The sequence below is a fragment of the Aquarana catesbeiana genome, linkage group LG05, assembly GCF_042186555.1.
Source record: "Aquarana catesbeiana isolate 2022-GZ linkage group LG05, ASM4218655v1, whole genome shotgun sequence".
NCBI classification, from domain to species: domain Eukaryota; kingdom Metazoa; phylum Chordata; class Amphibia; order Anura; family Ranidae; genus Aquarana; species Aquarana catesbeiana.
Window position 1 is genome coordinate 577920410 of NC_133328.1, and position 26087 is coordinate 577946496.

General features: G+C 43.2%; 1 protein-coding gene across 2 annotated transcripts in view; it reads right to left on the bottom strand.

Moving 5' to 3' along the window:
- The window catches only part of RGS22 (regulator of G protein signaling 22), a 159579-nt gene extending 144086 nt beyond the window's left edge, over window positions 1-15493 (bottom strand). For both annotated transcript variants that reach the window (XM_073632037.1, XM_073632036.1), the window contains exons 1-3: window positions 15244-15493; window positions 10254-10282; window positions 4278-4340 (exon numbers count right to left, since the gene is read on the bottom strand). In XM_073632037.1, the coding sequence (XP_073488138.1) occupies window positions 4278-4340; window positions 10254-10282; window positions 15244-15298 (147 nt within the window). In that variant the 5' untranslated portion in view covers window positions 15299-15493. The remainder of the gene's footprint in view (window positions 1-4277; window positions 4341-10253; window positions 10283-15243) is intronic.
- Between the last annotated feature and the right edge of the window lie 10594 nt (window positions 15494-26087).

Sequence of the window (26087 nt, forward strand, 5' to 3'; positions counted from 1 at the left end):
CTCTTAGGTCACAACTGGTTATAATAGAAACCCTGTTACAGTAAGGCCTCATGGACACATGGGCTTTAGTAAATTATTTTCCTGGCAGGAGAAAAGCATGAATCTTAAGGGGTTATTGTCTTTTTGAGGCTTCATGCCACTAAAAGTATATTGGACTATCAGTTTAAAGTGGTTGTGAAGGCACAAGTTTTTTTACCTTTATGAATTTTATTCATGAAGGTTAAAAGCCTTCTGCGTGCAGGAGCCCCCCAGACCCCCCTATTACTTACCTGAGTCCCCTCTCGAACCAGCGATGTCCACGAGAGCCTTGCTTCCCTGAGGACTCGCACTCCTGATTGGCAGCAGCGGGAGCCAAAGGCTAGGACACACAGAGCCTCAGGTCGGGAGCCCGTCTGCTTGGGTGCCCCCACAGCAAGCTACTTGCTGTGGGGGCACCTGGCAGGAGGGAGGAGCCAGGAGTGTCAGTGAGGGACCTAAGAAGAGGAGGATCAGGGCTGCTCTGTGCAAAACCACTGCACAGAGCAGCTAAGTATAACATGTTTGTTATTTGAAAAAAAAGGCTTTAGTATCACTTTAAGTTACTGTTATTATGGAAAGACAACAGAATGTAAAAATATACCAGTTTAGTACAAAAACATATATTAATTGTTTCAGGGTTTTTCTTTTTTTGCTGTTAACCTTGAGTCAAAAGTAATGCGCCATACACGGTCGGACATTGATCGGACATTCCGACAACAAAATCCTAGGATTTTTTCCGACGGATGTTGGCTCAAACTTGTCTTGCATACACACGGTCACACAAAGTTGTCGGAAAATCCGATCATTCTGAACGTGGTGACGTAAAACACGTACGTCGGGACTATAAATAAGGCAGTAGCCAATAGCTTTCATCCCTTTATTTATTCTGAGCATGCGTGGCACTTTGTGCGTCGGATTTGTGTACACACGATCGGAAATTCCGACAACGGATTTTGTTGTCGGAAAATTTTATAGCCCGCTCTCAAACTTTGTGTGTCGGAAAATCCGATGGAAAATGTGTGATGGAGCCTACACACGGTCGGAATTTCCGACAAGAAGGTCCTATCACACATTTTCCATCAGAAAATCGGACCATGTGTATGGGGCATAACTCTTGAGAATTTGGGTCGTTGAAGGAAAGAGTTTTCAAAAAACGAATAGCAGTAGTAGAGTATTGTACTGTGTTAGCCCTCAATTAATGCAGAAAATTTTGCATTTGGGTATTAAGCGGTTGCCTGCTAGTCATTTTTTTGCCTTTAGTTCTGTTTTAAGTTATTAAAGAAGATGCAAGCTTCCATGAAAACTTAGATCCTTTCTTCAGGAAAACTAAAGCTAAATGCCACACTTTCTGCAAAACTAAATAAAAAAGTTCTGTTGAAAGTTTAAATAAAGCCCTTCTTGTTTTATTAAGTAATTCAAAGCCAAATTATCTGTAAAAAAAAACCCAGTCGTTCCCTTTAAAATGTTTTTATATTTCAATATTTTTACTGAAAAATATCTGACAGTAACAAATATATCAGTTAAACAATCGTCAGTTCTCAGGTTGTTGTTATATCACATACACAAGTCCATAAAGTAAAAGCAAATGGAGATAATGTAGATCAGACGAGATATGGCAGATCAGCGGATCCACGGATCCCATATTTTATCAAATTTCGTAGTGTTTTTTACGAAGTATATAGGTGAGTCTGTCATTGACCATAATTCAGATAAGCTTACTCTTTACATATTCAAGAGGAAATACCGACTGTTACCAATGTTTAGCAATAGTAATTCTTGCCGCCAACAATATATACGTGATTAATTTCAATGACTTCCTGAGAACCTCATCAGATAGCTTTTGGAATAGGGCCGCCTCCAGAGATCTACGGATATTTACTCCTGTCACTGAGTAAATTAAATTAAAGATCCGAATCCAAAACCTGGCCACGAGGGGGCATTGTCACCAGCCATGATGCATCATTCCCATCTGGCCGCAACGTTTAAAGCAAGTGGGAGGATGGATGCAGTTTAGCAACCCGAGTAGGGACCAAGTACCAACATAGAAGTGTTCTATAATTAGCTTCAATTAGTGTTGTATTAATGGATACTTTAGATAAAGCATAAGCAATATCTTGCCACTCAGATAATTCAAAGGTAAGTCCGTTTACCATTGCTTTATTATGTTTTTAATTAATTTAAATAATTTGAATATATTGAGGTAACAAGCTGTATTATATTGTACTAATCAATGTGTTGAAACATTTTGTGTTAAAAAAAAATACCAGAAAAATTAATAGAGCTCCCTGGGGATTCTCCCTTAAAATCATGTCACTTTTAAGAACGTTTGTAGGAAATGTAAAATAAAATTTTTTTTTAAACTAGAGATTCCACCCTTGAAAAAAATTCAGTACAGAACGCATCTGTAGTTTTTTTCGGTGTATTTGTATTTTCTTTTGGAAACAGATCTAAGCCATACAAAGGGTTTGTTCCAACCACTGTACCCAAAACTTTGTGGGACAGCTGGGCTTGTTACAGGAGGTGGACAAATAGTCATCTGGTAGGATCAAACTATGCTTCAAGGGGAGCTGCTGTATTAATGCCATTAACAGTCTGTATCATACTGTATATGCGATTGTTGCCTTCACCATAATTCCACTTTAAGTGCTCCCAGGCACACCATATAACTTCTATCTAATCTTGCCAGAACCTGTTTTGTGGCATACTACATGCTCCATTTAACGGGAATACAACATATCTAAACCCAAATACAAAATATAATATGATGCAGCTTACTAGTCTTTTGTTTGGTGGCTGCATTCTTTTTCTTTTTACAAGCTATTTTTGCATCATTTTCACCTGGTGATCCTCCTCCACTGATCTATGGAGAGAGCCATGGTTGTCACCAGAGGTGCTCTGCTGATATGGACTACAACCATGACTATATCACTTCATCTCCATTACATGGGGGGCAGGGTACTTGGTAGATTACAAAGGATGGCTAGGAAGGAAGATATTCTTCTGTGCAAGCTCATGGGAAGTGAAAAGGACACGGCATTTCTGACAAGATCAACCTGGCACATTTTTTATACATGAAAATGTTTTTAGCTTGAAAAAAAAAAGAAAACGAAGACAGCCACCACATCTAAGGACTGTAATCTGCGATATACTACATGTTTGTTCTTAGGCTGTTATCCTTATTTTATCTAAACTTCTATTTTGGGTAGAAGTCCCCTATCATGATAAATTTTCTATCTGCGTCCCATTGGCTAGATGGCTTCATGCCTTCCACAGAGTTGTCATTGGAACAAGTGTCCTCATTGTAAGATCCCCCCTAAATGCCTGTTTTGGTGACCCAAAAATTCAGATTTTCCTATCACTTGCAGCTCTAGTAACAGTGGCCCCCAGGACAAATATGAAGAGTGAATGTCCCTAATGGAGACACAGACAGCAATGAAAAATTTGGAATCTAGCCCCTCTCCACTCTATATCATACTAGAAAAAGTTTTAGTTTTAGATACACCGCTAGAGCCGTTTTAGAGCTATATGTTGTGGGAACACATGATAATGCACATTGCATGTGTTGATGCAGTATCATTCATTTTATGCCACTCTAACACACTAAGGCAATGCATATGCATTGCAGTGTATTGGAAAGCACTGTAATGCACCATAGTGTGATGTGTCCAAAATTTTGTGGCACATTCAATTTTTGGGATGACTGGTGCATTGGCAGCCCATTATTTTTAAAGAGAAGCCTTAATGCAATAAATGTCAATGCATGACAGAACACGCGCTAAAGGACCAAACATGTAAATGAGTCCTAAATAAATGTGGTGCTGAAAATGTTTGTCTGCATTTGCCTATAGACTGATAGGCTGGTCATCCTAATGGTGGGCATTAATGCTACTTTCACTAACCAGATCACTACCTAGAGTTTCTTGGGGAGGACTGAAAACAGTTTTTCATTTTAAGAATACAGAGAGTAAAGCCTAGTACACACCACTGTTGAGTTCTGACAGGCCGCCAGAACACTCTGGTCAGTGCTCCCTGGTTTTCCAGCATACTCGCCTGACAGAGGAAGGCCGAATGGCTGGCTTCTGTCAGACCGGCTGCCATGCACACGGGCGGAATGTTGGATGTTTTTAATCAAACTGGCTGATGTCACCCGACATTCAGCCCATGTGTACTAGGCTTATTACATGTAATGTCAATACCGGTATCACTGGGGACAGGAGATTAACATGTTACTGTTGATTGCATGGTAAACAAACACTTACTGGAAGACTAAGGAATTCATTGAAGTAATCCACAAGCAGATCATCCGTTACTAGGAAGTCCTCCTGTGCAAAGAACACAACAAGTCATGAAATCTAAGCCACAGTATTTAGAGTATGAAGTGATATGCCCACCCTATCAGACTAGTTTGACTGCCAGTTAATTAATACCTGAATGAATCCTCTATATCTTTGATGATGTAATTATCTGACACACCTACCATTAATAAGCTCCAGAACAAATTGTACTGATCTGTGCTGTAGTTTGAAGCTATTCCCTCTGTGCTTCTTTATTAAATAATGAGCCACTACCCACTACCATATCAGCATCCGTGGAAACGTAACAAATGTAAACGGGTGATATTTGATAAAATATGAAGGCCACATGTGAAGTATAAGAGCAGATAAATCATACTATAGTAGACCACATTCTTTGATGGTGCATGCTCACTAATCACTACAATGCATATAATCATATAACCATATGTTCATATACCATTCTCTGTTCAATGGTATCACATTAATCCTCTGAAAAGACAGAGATTACAGTCAGTCCTGAAAATAAATCATTTGAGAGTCTGTCACTCACCTAGTTTTTGCATAGGTTGAAGACAAATTCATAAATCAGCCATTCTCAACCAAAGTTCCATGGATTCCTAGGGTTCCTCCAGAGATTGCTAGGGGTTCCTTGAGCTGTTACCGATTGTCCTCACATCTGATGGTGTCTGCATAGTTCTGGTACCAATTCCACTTGGCAGAGCCAACAGCATAACACCAATTTTTTTTACAGCTGTCTGCAGGGCTGGACTGGGACACAAATGTGGCCCTGGAATTCATCCAGACCAGCCCACTTTAATTTTGAGTGTCCCCATCAGCACCCCCCCTTACATCAGAGTGTTCCCATCAGCACCCCCTTACATCAGAGTGTACCCATCAGTACTCCCTTACATTAGAGTGGGCCCATCAGCACCCCCTTAAATCAGAGTGTTCCCATCAGAACTCCCTTACATTAGAGTGGGCCCATCAGCACCCCCTTAAATCAGAGTGTCCCCCCTCTCCTTCCCCTCTCATGTGTACTCTGAAGGCAGCTTCTCGTTCCTCTCTCCAGTCATGTGATAAGTGATTAGAGGAGAGAGGAAGGGAAGTTTGCCGGCTGTCTATCTACCCCTGCAGGCTGGAGGGAGCAGAAAGCCTAATCATCTCTCCAGCAAGTGTAGGCAGCTGCTCCTTGGTGACAGGAGTGAAATCACGAACACTCAGTCAGTGAGGAGCTGCTCCAGGACTGTGCCTGACCGGCCCACTGAGCCATCGGCCCACCGGGAAACTCCCGGTAGTCCCAATGGCCAGTACATGCCTGGCTGTCTGTAAGTGTGGCATTCTGACCACCACTGTTACAGCTGCATTCTTTTAACCTTCTAAACCTCCTTGAGACAGGGAGTTTATTTTAGGGGTTCCTCTGAGATAAAAAAGATTGGAAAAAGCTGCTTTAAACACTTTGGTCCAGATTGTTTCAAACAAATTATCCACATGCCACCTCTGCGTGACTGATGGTGAAACTGTAATTCACTCTTGTAGTTTATGGTACATACAGTGAGCCATGTCCTTATCCAGGAAGTGCTCTGTGACATCCTCTCTGTGCAATACACACAGAGGATTGGTCGCTCCCGCACCCCCACCACTCAGGAGAAGCCTTGCATTCTTGTTCAATGAATATAAGATGTTCTCTGATTGGTCAAGGTGGAAACCATGAGATCATCTGCCCCTCCTCTCCATTTTAGCCAATCAGACAACACCTGTATTCATTAACAGCTTCAGCCCTTTAAGAATTGGCTGCTTAATGACCAGGCCATTTTTTGGGATTCGGCACTGTGTCGCTTTAACTGACAATTGCAACGCTGTACCAAACAAATAGAGCTTTCTTTTGGTGGTATTTGATCGCCTCTGCGGTTTTTATTTTTTGTGCTATAAACAAAAGAAGAGCGACAAATTTTGAAAAAAAAAAACACACAATATCTTTTACTTTTTGCTATAATAAATATCCCAAATTTTTTATCAAAAAAACATTTTTTTTCCTCAGTTTAGGCCGATATGTATTCTTCTACATATTTTTGGTAAAAGAAATCACAATAAGCGTCTATTGATTGGTTTGCGCAAAAGTTATAGCGTCTACAAAATAGGGGATAGATTTATGGCATTTTTATTATTATTATTTTTTTTACTAGTAATGGCAGCGATCTGCGATTTTTATCGGGACTGCGACATTATGGACACATCAGACACTTTTGACACATTTTTGAAACCATTGACAATTATACAGCAATCAGTGCTACAAAAATGCACTGATTACTGTGTAAATGTTACTGGCAGGGAAGGGGTTAACACTAGGGGGCGATCAAGGGGTTAAATGTGTTCACTAGTGTTTGTTCTAACTGTGGGGGGAGTGGGACTGACTAGCAGGAGACAGAGATCCGTGTTCATAGATAGTATGAACACACAATCTGTCTCCTCTCCCCTGAAAGAACCGGGATCTGTGTGTGTTCCCCCTCTGTCACGAGCGATCGCGGGAGCCCGCCGGTCATCGCGCCCGCCGGGCACTTGCATTGGTGTTGGGCACATGCTGCTAGGGGCACATGCCCCTAGTGGCCAAGAGGCGAAGCGACATAACACAACGTCGTTTCGCCCAGCCATGCCATTCTGCCGCAGTAAAACTGCGACGGCTGGTCGGCAAGCGGTTAAAAAAAAATAAAAATACAAGGCTTCTCCTGAGCGGCAGGGGTGCAGGAACGAGAGCAATCCTCTATGTTTTGTGCACAGAGGGGAAGTCATTTGCGCACCTGCTGGAAGAAGAAATGTCTCATTGTATGTAGCCTAGGTAACAACACTAAATTACAGCTTTATCATCTGCCACACACGAGGGGGCATTTGCAAAATGTATTTCAGCCAAGCTGGTCTAAAGTAATCTAATTCCTGGAGAAATTCTTTACATTTACAGCTGAACTGCAGGCGTAAAACACTAAAGTTATTGTAGCTCATTAAATGTATTTTTTTTAATGCAAGCAGTGTAACTACAAGGATTTGACTTGGCATATACCTCTTGTAGCCTTTGTACAGCAGAGCTCAAACTGGGAGAGTGAGAAGCAGAAGAAGGAGCCAATCAGATGTGCTGCAGTTCTTATGTGCTAACAAGGAACATGCTGATAGGTTAACAAATCAGAGATGTGAGCTCATCAGTCTGCTGCTTCTCCTTTACTGTTCAGTCACAAGCTGGGGAAGAGGACGAGATTCACAACTCCTGCAGAGAAAGATCAGGCCCCCTGCCCTGCCAGAAAGGGCTATGCTGTGTGACAAAGCTGTTTAGTCTCAGGACAGGATGGATGGAAATAATCATTTAATGGCATGTAGAATGTCTCCCATATGTGTATTTCATCTGTGTATTTAGATGTATTCCTGGAGTTCAGTTTTACACCAAATCACGCTGAGTATTATAAAGTTAAGCAGGTAGAATTACTGTAAACAGCGCTGTGTGTCTGGCACACACAAAATCATTGTAACAATATAAAAGAAACTGTTCTATATTAACCTCACCTAGCAACATCCACCTAACACAACTTCTGCTAAAGGACAGGGAAATTATTTGTTGAAACAATGTCTAAAAGGTAGGACTTTTACACGGGGCTGTCCCCTGCAGAGCATCTCTCCCAGAGTTTTAGTGTGCCGTGATAGACAGGTAATGGTGTTTAGGGCCCTGTGCATTCAGGAATGAAGATCCAGAAGATAGAACAGCATTTTAGACCCTCGTCCCTGAAACTCACAGGGCCATAAACATTAGTACCACTCAATACAACATACAGCCCCATCCAGCTGCCCCTCACTGGAGCACTAAAAGCCTGGGAGGGGCACACTGAGGCTAGAAGTCCCTGTGTCCAAATAACCAACAATTAAAGTAAAGGAAATCACTCATCCTCTAAATGACTGTTGAACATATCAATGCTGAGATCTAAGTAGGTCAATGTTTTTTTAGAACAGTTCCCAAGCTCAATATGTCACCTATAATAATGTTAAAGAGAATGTATCTCAAGACAAAATACTGTACCTGTGTGGGAAGCTTCATATAGAACAGGGGTCTCCAAACTTTCTAAACAAAGGGCCAGTTTACTGTCCTTCAGACTTTAAGGGGGCCAGACTGTGGCCATTGGGAATAGAAATTGTCCTGGCATCAATCGGAGTAAAAAGTGCATCTTTGGCATTAGGGGGAGAAACAGTGCCCCATTGTTGATGTCAGTAACAGGAATTATGCCCCATTGCTGGTGTCAGTGGGAGGAATACTGCCCCATTGTTGGTGTCACTGGGCGAAAAGGTACCCCATTGTTGGTGTCAGTGGGAGGAATACTGCCCCATTGTTGGTGTCAGTGGGAGGAATAGTGTCTTGCATTAGTGGGAGAAAAAGTGCCCCAAGGGCCGGATAAAGGCAAGCAGGGGCCGCAGTTTGGAGACCACTGATAAAGAAGCTCCCAATTCATGACTTCCAAATTGTATATCAGTTTAGTGAGGTTCAACTCATTTAGCTTTATTGTATATATACAGTATCTCACAAAAATGAGTACACCCCTCACATTTTTTGTAAATATTTTATTATATCTTTTCATGTGACAACACTGAAGAAATGACACTTTGCTACAATGTAAAGTAGTGAGTGTACAGCTTGTATAACAGTGTAAATTTGCTGTCCCCTCAAAATAACTGAACACACAGCCATTAATGTCTAAACCGCTGGCAACAAAAGTGAGTACAGATAGTTACATCTGTATTTAGGTTGTAATATATAACATATTCAGCATCCCCCCTAATGACAGCAGGCAGGGGGTCCTCCTTCCACCTGCTGTCACATTTCAAAAACGGTGCGGCTGTGTAGGGCTCCGCTCACAGCAATCTGTGAATGAAAGAACTACAAGTCTAGCCTGCCACTGCGGCAGATGGTTCTGCTTTAAGGTTGTCTGTTACAGTGACCTCTGTTCCTCTCATTCTAGGCTGCTGTTAGAAATCACAGGGCCTCACAACAGGCTCAGTTGGGAGAGCATTATGCCATGTACACACAAGCGGAATTTCCGACAGAAAAAGTCAGACGGGATCTTTTCATCGTATATTCCGATCGTGTGTATGCCCCATCTGACTTTTTACGTTGAACCAATTCCTATCGGGAAAACCGCTCGTCTGTATGCTGTTCCGACGGACCAAAAACGACGCATGCTCTGAAGCAAGTACGAGACGGAAGCTATTGGCTACTGGCTATTGAACTTCCTATGTCTAGTCCCGTTGTACGTGCTGTACGTCACCGCGTTCTTGATGGTCGGACTTTGGTGTGACCGTGTGTATGCAAGACCGCTTGAACAGAATTCCGTTGGAGAAACCTTCAGTGTTTATTCCAATGGAAAAACCGCTCGCGTGTACCCGGCATTAGACTGAAGAAATCACAGGGCCTCACACTGCCTATCTGACAGGGCCCTCACCCCATAAAAAAAGGGGCTCCGGTCATAGGTGTTCGCCAGTCAGGATTATCTAGGACAGCTCCCTGCCCCCCTTCCCCTGCCATGGCTTTTTATGTGATGGGACCCCCTTTTTTTATAATAAAAAGGGTGGGGGGAAATGGATAACATTTGTTGAAAGTAAAGCATTATTTGGCCTGAGCCGTAGTGGCTGGGCCATCTTTGAAGTTCTCTGTATTTTGATATAAGATTAATAAAAGTATTCATCAGTTTATGTTTAAAAATTGTATATTTGTATTTTGTTAAAACCATTAATAAAGCCTCGGCCGTTATTCATCCAATTCAGTGGTCTGGCTTATTTGTAATAGTTTTGTTTAAATTGCCTACTGCCTACAATCCCATAAGATTCGATTATAAAAAAACAGGTTGCTATTCCTGAAAATATTTTTAAAATGTATTTATATAAAAAAAATGTTAAAGAATATGTCATACTTACAAAAACATCTTCTGTTATATTAGGAGGCCCTGGAAAATGAATATATAAAAATAAAGTGAGCATCATAACATGAATAAAATTGTTACTTATATCATTGGCCTGCTGGAAAATATAGCAATTAAGAATATTATGTGCACAGCATAGTAAATATACATGCCTCTACTACATTGTATATCACACAACATGAAGAGGCAGCACCTACACCTAACCTGCATTGTTAGGATGTTTAAGCTAGCCATACATTTTTGGACAGAGTGTAGAGGGAGCACCTGTCAGGTCTTTATTGCTGTCTGTGCCCCCATTAGGGAGATTCACCCTCTCTATTTGTTGTGTATACTATTATCACTGAAGGTGAAAGTGAAAGAAAATTCCAAATTTCAGATGTCACTAGAACAGGAGTAGGTGACCCTAGTGACAACCATGGATTTCTTTCACTTCCTGGTATGACTATGGGACAGGAAGTGAAAGGAAATATCCTTAATGGGACACAGATGACAAAAAAATATTTGACAAGGGTTCTGACCCTCCATTACACTATCCAAAATAGAAAAGTTGAGCCTTTCGTTTTACTTTAAGTGTGCATTCACACTTGTGAATGCTCCCACAGTCCAATTACTGCCTGTATGAAGAAAAGGCATCCACACAGGATGGTACCGTGGATGCAGATATAATAAGAGGCTGCCACATCCTCAATAATAGACAATTTAGAAAAAGTGGACGCTAGATGGACTTTTTAGGCACCACAACACAGACAGTCATCTAAAAGTAAAAAGCTATAAAAATAAGGGGTGTTTTCAATCAATCAGTCCAAGGACATCTCTTCCATCCCCTATGGATGAGATGTTTATTTTCTTACCCTTTTTTTTTGGTAACCGGGACCACCAATACAGGGCTTTATAGCTCGTTGGGGCATATGAATACCGGATCCCTCAGCAGGTTGATTGAAAACACCCCTTATTTTTATAGCCACGAGCTGCTTTTTGAGGTGAAGTGCTCCATACAGCTGTTTGGTGCCCCATATAGGCCAAGGACATCTCTTCCATCCCCTATGGATGAGATGTTTATTTTCTTCCCCTTTTTTTTTTGGTAACCGAGACCACCAATACAGGGCTTTATAGCCCGTTGGGGCATATGAATACCAGATCCCTCAGCGGGTTGATTGAAAACACCCCTTATTTTTATAGCCACGAGCTGCTTTTTGAGGTGAAGTGCTCCATACAGCTGTTTGGTGCCCCATATAGGCTCTATCCTGGGACTGGTTATACATGATGTTGGGTTGGACTTGATGGACTTGGTGTCTTTTTTCAACCTCACCTACTATGTAATACTATGTAATGTAATACTATGTAATGATTATTTTCCCTTACTTTTGCCTTCCCCTCTTCCCTCTTTTGGTGGATGAGACATCCCATGTTTCCCTCTATGGCTATGAATACTTACCTCAAGCTCCTGAAGAAGCGTGTGAGTGCGAAACATGTAGAGCTCTGAGTTTCTCTACCCTCTACATCAACCTACACCAGGCCTACCTAGATATTAATGACTGAATTTGTACAAGTCCTACGCAAAGGTACAGTTTGGCCTACTAGTGGTTATGGTGATGTCTATGTGGTTGTTATACTAGCATATGGTGCTAGGAATTTTAACCTCACTTTGTTTGTCATTTTAGGGTTTTTTTCGTATCAATAAACTCTTTACTTTTAGATGACTGTGTGTGTTGTGGTGCCTAAAAAGTCCATCTAGAGTCCACTTTTACTATATCGTCAATTACTGCCTGTGTCCAGGGCCAATCACGCAAGTGGGTACAATTAGCTGTGGGAGCAAGCCGGCAACCTCCCATTGCTTCCAACCCCACTGGGGTTCTTACGTGTAATCAGACTGCAGGTGCATTTGCAAGTGTGAATACACCCTAAGGATACATGCCAAGGCTCAGTCAAGAATCTGGGAACCCATGAGGATTCCTATTCCACAGAAATCTCTATGTAGGGCACTTTTCACTCATTGCACATCTAAAGACATAATAAAGCCAATTATTTCTAGTCTCTGGCAGTTGTCATATTGTGGACAGTGGGTCTGATTTATAGAAACTGTGACTAATCAAAAACAGGGTGATTACCTACTACAAACCATTGGGTTTTAGCTTTTATTTGCTTATCTGCACAAGAACATATCACTCTGGATTGAATAGGCTACACATCATGGATTTGTTTTCATAAATCAGCTCCTCTCTATCCAGTGCGGTCTAAATTTTGGTGCTTAAAGGAAACCTGTAACAAGCAAAAAAAAAGGGGTACTGCCGACCTCTCCTTCTGAAAATCCTTGCTGCCTGGCTATCATGCTGAATTGATAGTTTTAGAACTCATAGCTACTATGACAACTATGCAAATCAGGAATTCCATCTTCTCTGATGTGCGTGGTTGTATCAATGCTGTGTCTCAGAGACAACCAGCATTTTCAGACAGATATTTGCAATGCAACCTCTGCATTTTATAGTTTTACTTTAAAGTTTATATTAGATTGTAAGTTCTTCCACCCACCCAGGGCCCTCCTTAACTCTCTTGTCTTAAATTGCATTGTAACGGTACTGCCTCCCTTATTATATAAAGCGCTGTGCGAACTGTTGGTACTATATAAATCCTGAATAAAAATAATAATAATATAGAATCTGTAAATCATGTTTTTTTTTCTTAGATTAGTGTAGCACCCTGATGTTTAGGCAGTTTTGCTCCTAAATTTACCTGCCAGGTGTAGTTGCCTTGGCTCATTATTAGGGATCAATTGAGTTCACCCTAAGTCTGGAATTGCTGCACTTCTCTCTTCTGCCGCTAGGTGGCCAGGTAGCTGGTGACATTAGATAAGAAAAGGGCAAAGCAAGGACAGATTAGGAGTATATGAAGTATCTCAGCCAATGGGCAGGGGTTTTCTTAAATCCCTGCTGGGAGAACCTATATATTTGGGTGGAGTCAGGTGATCAGGGTTCTGTGCCACCTGGACGGCTGTCTGGGTGGACGTGTGTTGTATTGACCAGGCTGCTAGGCCAGAGTTTGTGTCCATCTCGGGCACATCTGGCTGCTAGGCTGTCTGAGGGCCTATCCAGAAGCAAGAGAGCAGCATAGGGTTGGGATTGCGGCTTGCAGTGCAACCAGAAGTGAGGGTTCTGCCGGCTGGAAATCCTGTCGTGGTCGAAGGTAGAGGGGAAGCTGTCGCCACTAAGGGACCAACCACCTTATTACCAGGGCCCACGTTGAGTAGCTGAAACAAGTCCCAGGGCAGTATTCTCACCAACCCGGGATGGTGAAGAATTGGGAAACTTCAGCAGGTGTCAAGCCAGGGACCCAGCCAGTGGAGGTGACACTTGCAGAGCAGCCTTGTGTGTCAAGCCAGGGACCGAGCAGGCCAGTGGGGTGAAGCTTGAAAAGTATCTGGAGTGCCAAGCTAGGGACCCAGCAGAGAAGCGGGGGTGACGCTTGAGGAAGATACTTAAGTGAAGATTGGAAGAGCTCAAGGGATTCGGTGTCAGTGAATCAGCAAGTCTAGTGAAAGAGAGACTGGGAGCTCAGTGTGTTGAGAACCTACAGGAAGTGACCGTAGAGAGAGTAAAGAGTGGGAACTGTGTTGGGAACTGTTCTAAGACTGTTGTCATAGGAGACAGCATTCCTACACATGCAGATGTGGTGTCTTTCTGGATGCCTTTCCCTGCATGGCTGTCTACCTGTAGAAGTCTCTGAGCCTGCTAATTAACATCGCAACTACCTAAGGGTGTCCTGGCCCTAACCCTCTCTCCCACAGTTCTGTTCAAAGAAATAAAATTTCTTTGCATTCAAGAAGTGCCTGGCGACCATGAATCTACCTTGCATTACACCCACTATGCCTTACAACCCACTCTATACGGAAGGATGTCAGCAGTTCTTGGCTCTGGAGGCTCTCATTAGACTAAAGGAGGCCTGGGACCTTGCTACATTAGGATATAATATGGAATGGCTAGGACAAGTTTTTTATTGCAGTCTGTGTCTCCATTGGGGAGATTCACTTCTCCATTATTACTGGTTATTATTGTCACATACGTAGAAAGAATGTGAGGGAATCATTCAACATTTTTAAGTTGTCCCCAGAACAAATGGGGAAATCTTCCAAGGGTGACACTTGTCTAAGAGAGGAATTACCCTCACTTTTGGGAGGATTCCTGTTGCATCTGTATGAGAGGAAGTGAAGGAGAATTTCCCCCAGTCTTACACAGACAGCAAAAAATATACAGACAGGAGTTTTAACACTTTACACCCTACTTTATACAAAACTAGAATAAAAGTTTTGGCTATACATGCACACTTTTTCCTACAATAATATATTTATATTACTGTATCAATCATTTTTTTGATTCCATTATAGAAATTATTTTAGCATCGTATGCCCTGTACACACGAGCGGAATTTCCGTCGGAAAAATCTTGGATGGTTTTTCCGACGGAATTCCGCTCAAGCTTGGCTTGCATACACACGGTCACACAAAAGTTCTCGGAACTTTCGACAGTCAAGAACGCGGTGACGTACAACACTACGATCAACCGAGAAAATGAAGTTCAATGCTTCCGAGCATGCGGCGAATTGTTTCCGAGCATGCGTGATTTTTTGCGCGTCGGAATTGCATACAGACGAACGCATTTTCGGATAGGAACTTTTTCCGACCGAAAAATAGAGAACCTGCTCTCAATCTTTGCTGGCTGGAATTCCGCCAGCAAAAGTCCGATGGAGCATACACACTGTCGCATTTTCCGACCAAAAGCTCTCATCGGAGTTTTACTGGCGGCATTTCCAATCGTGCGTACGGGGCATAAGTGTTTTTTAGCCTGCGGTTCTCCGATTGTTGTGGGACTACAAGTCCTAGCATGCCCTGCCAGCATCTGGATGGGGCTTGAAGCACCACAACAGCTGGTGATCATAGGTAATAGAAGACGGGCATTCGATGTGTCGTGGTGGTCAGTGCGGACCTCTCCTACCTGTTGCTAGCCTCTTGTGTCCCATGATGAGTGACGGAGAGCTCAGTCCTTTCATGCAGTGATTGGCAGGTCAGGCAGCATAGTGAGGGTGCTTGTCCTGATCTCTATGGAGCAGAGAGTGTTACTGGATTGCTGTGCCGTCTTGCTGTGTGTGTGTGTGTGTGACTTGATGTTGCTATGGAGTTGCCCAGAAGTGTCATGAATAGTCAGAGCTCTTCTCCACCCACAACTTTCCTGGAAGCACAGCTAATGTCCCTGCAGGTTGCAAGCTCTGTGCTGTCTGTCTCTGGGGATTGCTGAATAGAGAGGAGGGAACAAGACTGCAAATATTTACTAGTAATGTCAGTGCTTATCTCTGCTAGTACTCTGTCCCTGGAATTCATAAAGAGTCTTGTAGATAATCTCTAGAAGTATGTCTTGCGGTGCTGCAACAAATGGGGGAACTTGGTGCTGCAACAAATGGGGGAACTTGTAACAGACACACTCCTGCGACTTAGGATCCACTTTTAGACCCAAAGTCGCAGGACATGTGAAATGCCATGTGTCTCTATCAGAGCCGTTCCCGTTGACATTACTGAAGTCGCTGCGACTTCAGAAAAGGTTCCTGCACTACTTTGGTCTGACTTTTACACAACTTCAATGCCAGAGAGTGTAAGCCTAGGTTCACCCTGCTGCTGGATTAAATCCTACGAGTACAGCTGAACTTGCACAATTTCATACCCACATGTCAGTTGCGACTTCGGGGGCGATTTCAGACACATCTGTGTGGGTTCCTGCACAGATGTCTATTGAAATCGTACCTGAAGTTGCCAAAAGTAGTGCAGGCACTACTTTTGGGAATCCGTGCAGAGCCGCAAACTCGACGTCGCACTGATTCGGACAGTGCTGTTGCCGGCAATAGCTGCCAATTTGGCATGCGATTTGACATGTCCAAATCGCTTTAAAGTCACTACAACGTCGTATCAAAGTCGAACTCCACAGTTGCACTGAAAATAGCGCAACTTTGGAGTCGGCTAGTGTGAACCATTTACACTTGTGGTTGTGGGGAAGTAAAAACAGATAGCTTTCTTTTACCACCCACTATACATATATGGCAAGCATAATGCCTGGTACACACAGGCAGTTTTTTTCGTTCAACAAAGCAGGCTAAATGAAAAAAAAAACACTGAGGAGCTCACTGTACTAATTATGCAATGTTAGTACAGTGATCTCCCCACTGAGCTATTGTGTTCTGATGGGGACAGCCCTCTTCCCCCGCCAGAACACACCGGTCAGTGCATAAGTAAAAATGTCTAAACTGGACCCAAAGGGGGTTATTTACTAAAGGCAAATCCACTTTGCACTACAAGTGCAAACTACAAGTGCAAAGTGCACTTGAAATTGCACTGAAAGTGCACTTGGAAGTGCAATCGCTGTAGATCCGAGGGGGACATGCAAGGAAAATAAAAAACAGCATTTTAGCTTGCATATGATTGGATAATAAAATCAGCAGAGCTTCCCCTCATTTCAGATCTACCCCTCAGATTTACAGCGACTGCACTTCCAAGTGCACTTTCAGTGCAATTTCAAGTGCACTTTGCACTTGTAGTTTGCACTTGTAGTGCAAAGTGGATTTGCCTTTCGTAAATAACCCTCAAAGTGTCAATATTTTGTGTGACCACCATTATTTTCCAGCACTGCCTTAACCCTCTTGGGCATGGAGTTCACCAGAGCTTCACAGGTTGCCACTGGAGTCCTCTTCCACTCCTCCATGATGACATCACCGAGCTGGTAGATGTTAGAGAATGTTAGAGACCTTGCGCTCCTTCACCTTCCATTTGAGAATGCCCCACAGATGCTCAATAAGGTTTAGGTCTGAAGAAATGCTTTGCCAGTCCATCACCTTTACCCTCAGCTTCTTTAGCAAGGCAGTGGTCATCTTGGAGGTGTGTTTGGGGTCGTTATGTTGGAATACTGCCCTACGGCCCAGTCTTCGAAGGGAGAGGATCATGCTCTGCTGCAGTATGTCACAGTACCTGTTGGCACTCATGGTTCCCTCAATGAACTGTAGCTCACTTGTCTTTGTATTCCTCACCTGGGTACCACCACACACGCTTGACACCATCTGAACCAAATAAGTTTATATTGGTCTCATCAGACCACAGGACATGGTTCCAGTAATCCATGTCCTTAGTCTGCTTGTCTTCAGCAAACTGTTTGCTTTCTTGTGCATCATCTTTAGAAGAGGCTTCCTTCGGGGACGACAGCCATGCAGACCAATTTGATGCAGTGTGCAGTGTATGGTCTGAGCACTGACAGGCTGACCCCCCCTTCAACCTCTGCAGCAATGCTGGCAGCACGCATCCGTCCATTTCCCAAAGACAACCTCTGTATATGACGCTGAGCAAGTGCACTCAACTTCCTTGGTCGACCATAGCGAGGCCTGTTCTGAGTGGAACCTGTCCTGTTAAACCGCTTTATGGTCTTGGCCACTGTGCTGCAGCTCAGTTTCAGGGTCTTGGCAATCTTTTATAGCCTAGGCCATCTTTATGTAGAGCATCAATTCTTTTTTTCAGATCCTCATAGAGTTCTTTGCCATGAGGTGACATGTTGAACTTCCAGTGACCAGTATGAGAGAGTGAGAGCGATAACACCAAATTTAACACACCTGCTCCCCATTCACACCTGAGACCTTGTAATACTAACGAGTCACATGACACCGGGGAGGGAAAATGGCTAGTTGGGCCCAATTTGGACAATTTTACCTAGGGGTGTACTCACTTTTGTTGCCAGCGATTTAGACATTAATGACTGTGTGTTGAGTTATTTTGAGGGGACCTCAAATTTACACTGTTATACAAGCTGTACACTCACTATTTTACATTGTAGCAAAATGTCATTTCTTCAATGTTGTCACATGAAAAGATATAATAAAATATTTACAAAAATGTGAGGGGTGTACTCACTTTTGTGAGATTATATATATATATATATAGTCACAGTGGATATAAAAAGTCTACACACCCCTGTTAAAATGTCAGATTTCTGTGATGTAAAAAAATGAGACAAAGATAAATAATTTCAGAACTTTTTCGACCTTTAATGTGACCTATAAACTGTACAACTCTATTGAACAACAAACTGAAATCTTTTAGGTGGAGGGAAGAAAAAAAAAAATGATTGCATAAGTGTGCACACCCTTATGCCGCGTACACACGGTCAGAATTTCCGACAACAAATGTTCAATGTGAGCTTATTGTCGGAAATTCCAACCGTGTGTAGGCTCCATTGGACATTTGCTGCCGGAATTTCCGACAAATGTTTGAGAGCTGGTTTTCCTCCTGAAAACAGGGATTGCGAGTGGCAGTCGTCCAGTTCCTGCCTGTGACCATCACCATTCGTCGGTGCCTGTGAGCTACAAGATACTGTTCGGTTTGATACTACGGGAGATTGTCCCTATGCCTTTCTGACGCACTGCTATAAGGTATGTGCGTCCTACGGATCCGGTAAGAGTACCCATCTTACTCTCATCTGCATATCTACCTATTTTCCAGTGTTTACTATTTGCCTTTCAACTGAGGAGACATCCCTTCACCATTTTCCCTACACGGAACTTTTTGATTTGCTGTTCCATATTTCACCTAAAGACATTTGATTTTATTTACTCATTGAATGTATGTTTATCTCACATTTTTCACATTTACCATTTCACGAAAGATACCTTAGCACTGCACCTTTTGTTTGTATCTAGGCAACACAATGTTCTCATTCAAATGGAAGTCCGAGACAACCTTAGGTAGGAACAATGGACAGGGATGAAGAACCACCTTAGCTCTGTGGACCACCAAATAGGGAGTATGACAGGATAATGCTGCCAACTCTGACACCCTACGGGCCAATGTAATAGCCACCAAGAATGCCACCTTCTGGGACAACGTAGGCAAGGGAATCTCCCGAATATTCTCAAATGGAGATTTCTGGAGAACCGAGAGCACCAAGTTTAAATCCCACGACGGCAAAAGAGACTGTACAGGCGGAGCCACATGTGGAACGCCCTGAATGAAGGTTTGAACTAAAGAGTGCGTGGCTAGGGGGTCCCTGAAAAAGATTGCCAAGGCAGACACCTGGCCCTTGATGATACTCCAGGTCAACTTCTGCTTAACGCCCCATTGAAGAAAGGCCAAGATCCGAGCCACAGAAAAGGAGCGAGGATGTGCGCCAATCGACTCACACCAAGAAATGTACGCTTTCCCACATATGGTAGTATATCTTGCTAGAAGTCGATTTCCTCGTAGGGATCACTGATCCAGACAACCCTCAGTACCTCTATAGCCAGCATTTTCTCATTCGCTGCTGCGACCGTGAAGGAGTCATCCTCACTTTCAGACTGAACAGGGAGCGTGGTATCAAATCCCACTGGAGGGGCCAAGTCCATGGCGGCACCAGACTCAATCAGATGAGACAGACTGAGCAGGGGAAGGCGAAGGTTTCCCCCGCATTCCAATTCACATGTCAGGAGATTGTGACTGGCTCTCAATCTCCAGAGCAGCTCCAGAGCGAATTACAAAGGAGTCCTGTGCGTCTTCTGTTAGGTCCGAATGTTTCAGCCAAACATTCGGACCTGAACCGGTGAACAGGGACGCACCGGACCCCTGATGTGAGCCGCTCCGTACTGCAGTATGAACCCACCCTAAAGGTTCCCAGACAACCCCAATTAGGGAGGGTTGTGCAGAATAGTGTGAATGAGGGATAAGTTTCAGGTTATACCATAGTGAAAAAGTGAGACAGATTTGTTGATTAAGAAGAATTTGACTTGCGTGTAAACCAGTTTTCCCAAATACCCCTGATTAATTATAATGAAGGCTTATGCCCTGTACACATGACCGGTTTTCCCGTCGGAATAAACTCTGAAGGTTTTTCCGACGGAGTTCAGACGGAATTCCGCTCAAGCTGTCTTGCATACATACGGTCACACCAAATTCTTGACGAAGGGGCGCGGCTGTCACGTCATTGCAGCCCGTACACCCAGGAAACGCGTCGCTTGCCAGTGACGTCATCTCTCCCCGCCCGCTGTCCATCTGCGCTCCAGGCCTCGTTTTGGTCCCTCGTTGTCACCGCGGCCGGCTTAACATTCTAGCGGTGTCTCTCCACACGCAGGCAGAGCATTCAGCAGGCAGGAAAGAGTTCTGTGACCGATCTGATGATACCTTTATGATGGATATTCCACAGTTATATGCCTTCTTGATGACCTCCCAAATGTGAGTGTATTTGACATATGATCTATGAATAAACTGTTCTTACGTCTACACCTAGAGGCGCCTCTCTCTTTTTGTGCTTCTCCTCAGGATTTTGGACCCCGGTTTCAGTTCCCATTGAAGGCAGCCCTATATGTGGACTTTCTTTCCTGATTTTGGACCTCTGGACTTTTTTCCATATATATATATATAGATATATAGATATCTATATATCTATATATATATATATATGTTTTCAATATCGTAAAAAATATATACCTATCGTTGTGGCTTTTTATGCACTTGCTTTTAAATATATTTTAATATTCCTATATATTTTCAAATGTTCTAAATGTTTTTATCTAGATACATATATGTATATTTCATTTATACATACTAGTCTGTTGGCTAGGGTTGTTTTACTCATTTTTCCAGTCAACTGCGCCTATACTTGCATATCATAAATTGTAAAGTGTCGCCTATGGAGATTTTTAAGTACCATATTTTGTCGCCATTCTACGAATGCGTACAAATTTTAAAGCGTAACATGTAAGGTATCTATTTACTCGGCGTAACATCTTTCACAATATACGTTTGAAAGACCGCTGCGCAAATACCTTGTGAAATAAAATATTGCAACGACCACAATTTTATTCTCTAGAGTCTTTGCTAAAAAAAAAAAAAAAAAATTATATATATGTATATATATATATATAGATATATATAGATATATATCTATATATATCTATAAATACACAGTGGGGACGGAAAGTATTCAGACCCCCTTAAATTTTTCACTCTTTGTTATATTGCAGCCATTTGCTAAAATCATTTAAGTTCATTCTTTCCTCATTAATGTACACACAGCACCCCAAATTAACAGGAAAACACAGAATTGTTGACATTTTTGCAGAGTTATTAAAAAAGAAAAACTGAAATATCACATGGTCCTAAGTATTCAGACCCTTTGCTGTGACACTCATATATTTAACTCAGGTGCTGTCCATTTATTCTGATCATCCTTGAGATGGTTCTACACCAGTGATATGCAATTAGCGGACCTCCAACTGTTGCAGAACTACAAGTCCCATGAGGCATAGCAAGACTCTGACAGCCACAAGCATGACACCCCAAGGCAGAGGTATGATGGGACTTGTAGTTTTGCAACAGCTGGAGGTCCACTAATTGCTTATCCCTGTTCTACACCTTCATTTGAGTCCAGCTGTGTTTTATTATACTGATTGGACTTGATTAGAAAAGGCACACCTCTCTATAAAGGACCTTACAGCTCACAGTGCATGTCAGAGAAAATGAGAATCATGAGGTCAAAGGAACTGCCTGAAGAGCTCAGAGACAGAATTGTGGCAAGGCACAGATATGGCCAATGTTACAAAAAAATTTCTGCTGCACTTAAGGTTCCTAAGAGCACAGTGGCCTCCATAATCCTTAAATGGAAGACGTTTGGGACGACCAGAACCCTTCCTAGAGCTGGCCGTGCGGCCAAACTGAGCTATTGGTGGAGAAAAGCTTTGGTGAGAGAGGAAAAGAAGAACCCAAAGATCACTGTGGCTGAGCTCCAGAGATGCAGTTGGGAGATGGGAGAAAGTTGTAGAAAGTCAACCGTCACTGCAGCCCTTCACCGGACGGGGCTTTATGGCAGAGTGGCCCGATGGAAGCCTCTCCTCAGTGCAAGACACATGAAAGCCCGCATGGAGTTTGCTAAAAAAAAACACCCGAAGGACTCCAAGATGGTGAGAAATAAGATTCTCTGGTCTGATGAGACCAAGATAGAACTTTTTGGCCTTAAAGGGGTTGTAAAGGTAATTTTTTTATTTTTTAAAAATAACAAACATGTTATACTTACCTTCACTGTGCAGCTCGTTCTGCACAGAGTGGCCCCGAACCTGCTTTTCTGGGGTCTCTCGGCGGCTGTTTCAGCTCCTCCCCGCAAGAACTAACCACCTCAATGCGAGCTCCCTCGCATGGTGGTTAGTTGTTGCGGGCGCGCTCCCGTGATACAGCCGGCCGCTCACCTTATCACTCGGCCCCACCCCCCAGCGCGCCGCGTCATTGGATGTGATTGACAGCAGCGTGAGCCAATGGCTACGCTGCTTCCAATCCATCCACTGTAGCCAATCAGCGGCCAGGCTGAGCAGCGGAATGGATGTCGGGAACGAGCAGCCGACTTTCGAGGGGTCAGGTAAGTAAAACGGGGGGGGGCTGGGGGCGGCGGTATTGTCAGTAGTTTTTTCACCTTAATGCATAGAATGCATTAAGGTGAAAACATTTTTACCTTTACAACCCCTTTGATTCTAAGCAGTATGTGTGGAGAAAACCAGGCACTGCTCATCACCTGTCCAATACAGTCCCAACAGTGAAGCATGGTGGTGGCAGCATCATGCTGTGGGGGTGTTTTTCAGCTGCAGGTACAGGACGACTGGTTGCAATCGAGGGAAAGATGAATGCGGCCAAGTACATGGATATCCCGGATGAAAACCTTCTCCAGAGTGCTCAGGACCTCAGACTGGGCCGAAGGTTTACCTTCCAACAAGACAATGACCCTAAGCACACAGCTAAAATAACGAAGGAGTGGCTTCACAACAACTCCGTGACTTCTTGAATGGCCCAGCCAGAGCCCTGACTTAAACCCAATTGAGCATCTCCGGACAGACCTAAAAATGGCTGTCCACCAACGTTTACCATCCAACCTGACAGAACTGGAGAGGATCTGCAAGGAGCAATGGCAGAGGATCCCCAAATCCAGGTGTGAGAAACTTGTTGCATCTTTCCCAAAAAGACTCATGGCTGTATTAGATCAAAAGGGTGCTTCTACTAAATACTAAGCAAAGGGTCTGAATACTTAGGACCATGTGATATTTCAGTTTTTTTTTTAATAAATCTGCAAAAATGTCAACAATTCTATGTTTTTCTGTCAATATGGGGTGCTGTGTGTACATTAATGAGAAAAAAAATGAACTTAACAAAGAGTGAAAAATTTAAGGGGGTCTGAATACTCTCCGTCCCCACTGTTATATATATATATATATATATATATATATATATATATATAGTTTGGGGGGTCTTAAGTGATTTTCTAGCAAAAAATAGAGATTTTTAACTTGTAAACACAACAAAGAAAAAAAAGCCCATGGGACTTTGAGTGAGGCAAGCATGGGGCCAACAAAAGTAGAAATAAACATTGTTACAAAAAAAAAGTAAATATGTGGACATACTTGTAAAGCCAAGCTATTGAAGTAGCATAATGACAAATTGCTTAAAAACATTCACATGTGTTATTGTATTTTAATATAAAGAGTTATACACGCATATAAAACTCTCGCGAGCCGTTGCTCGCTTCTTCAGGAGTAGAACTTTTCATGCAATATATCTAAAAAAACAAAGTATCAATTGAAAGAATATATAACACAACATTTTTTTTTTTTACAAATAGAGGCCCTAAGGCTCGATTCACACTAATGTGTTTTTTGATGCATTTTGCAGAAATGCAGGGAAATTTTTTAACATGGGTTCCTATGGAACATGTTCACATCAATGGATTTTTGTGCCTCTGCGTTTTTGGAAAGGGTGGGGGGACTTTTTTTCCCGCAAAATGCAGCGTTTTGCATGTAATAGAATTCAATGGACCCGCATCCAAAACGCAAGTACCGCATTTTAGCCGCGATTCGCATATTTTTTTTTACACTGTATATATAGCTGGTTGCTAAGGAAGGGGCCGGGAAGCCGGCCACCGTGTCCTTAACAACCGATGAGTCAGCTGGCAGCTGGCTTCCCGCTCAATGTAAAAAAAATAAAAATAAAAAAATAAAAAAGCGTGGGCCCCCCCCAAGTCCATACCAGGCCATTGGGTCTAGTATGGATTCGGAGGGGACCCCCATACACCAAAATTTTTTTTTAAATGGCATGGGGGTCCCCCAAAATCCATACCAGACCCTTATCCGAGCAGGGGGAGAAGGAGAAGACCGGAGGATGAAAATGCGGGAGAATATGGAGGAAGACCGGAGGAAGAAGCGACGAAGAAGATTTTTAATAAAAGACTTGTCAAAAACTGTTTACTGTATTTTTTTCACACTACACTACTTTTTTTTTTTAGTGAATGGGTAGGGGTACAATGTACCCCATACTCATTCATATAGGGTGGGGGCCGGGATCTGGGGGCCCCTTGTTATAGGGGGCTTCCAGATTCGGATAAGCCCCCCCACCCGCAGACCCCGACAACCACCGGGCAAGGGTTGTCGGGAAGAGGTCCTTGTCCCCATCAACATGGGGGCAAGGTGCTTTGGGGCAGGGGGGGCGCAGAGCACCCCCAAAGCACCCATCCCCCCATGTTGAGGGCATGTGGCCTGGTATGGTTCAGGAGGGGGGCGCTCACTTGTCCCCTCCCTATCCTGACCTGCCGGGCTGCATGCTCGGATAAGGGTCTGGTATGGATTTTGGGGGGACCCCAATGCCATTTTTTTTAAATCTTGGTGTGTGGGGGTCCCCTCCGAATCCATACTAGACCCAAGGGCCTGGTATGGACTTGGGAGGGGAACCCACGCTGTCAATTGATGACTCATCGGTTGTTAAGGATGCGGCAGCTGGCTTCCCGACCCCCTCCTTAGCAACCAGCCATATACAGTGTTAAAAAAAAACCGCAAAACGCTGCAAAATTGCAGTAAAAACGCATGTCCAAAAACACGGCAAGCACCGCAAAAAGCACTGCAGAAACGCTCAAAAGCAACACACATAGATGTGCATCGAGCCTAAAAGAGCCCCATACTTACAAATCGGCTACGCTGAGGTTGCAAAAAGTGACATTTTTGGAGGCGGCCACGGGATTTAAGTGGGAGGGTTAACATGGGGCTCCCCTCTTTTCACACTGCCTTTCCATCTCATACATGAAGGATATACTTACTGGTAAGCACTATATATCCCATTTGCTGGGATACTCCCATGCACATTTTTACACTTTTCACTTTAGGTAATGTTTTTTTTCTATGCCATAGGTTTTCTATTGGTATCACTTTTTTATATTCCTTCTCTACATTCAAGCACCTTTCCTTGCAACTCACAGCACTCCTCTTCTATTTATATCCACAGTATTAAGGGATTGCTCTGCATAATATGCAGATTTATCCATTACTATTTACAGTCTGCAATAGATAGGATAGATATCTCTAAATTGCAGTTGTCTATCATGAACATTGAGGTACATCAATGGACACGCCTTTTCATCCTTGAGCCATGCCTACCCCCTACGTGTTACCCCAGTGGTTGGCCGCCTCCTGAGAGATCACTTTTTTGGAACCTCGGCGTAGCAGATTTGTAAGTATAGGGCTCTTTCAGGGCCTCTATTTGCAAAAAGATATTTTTTTTTGATACATTGCATACAAAGATCTACTCCTGAAGAAGCAAGCACTGCTGCTGTATGCAGCCAGAGGTGCGGGGGGCGCTGGTGATGCTCTGAGACACTCGGGAACTGCTCCCAGTTGGGAGTGTCTCCAAGCGTCACCAGCGCCCCCACACCTCTGGCCACATACGGCAATACATACAACAGTGGCGTGAATCCTGCTCATCTTGTGAGACAACGCTCGCAAATCATGTCAGGATTAAAAAAATGAATTTATATAC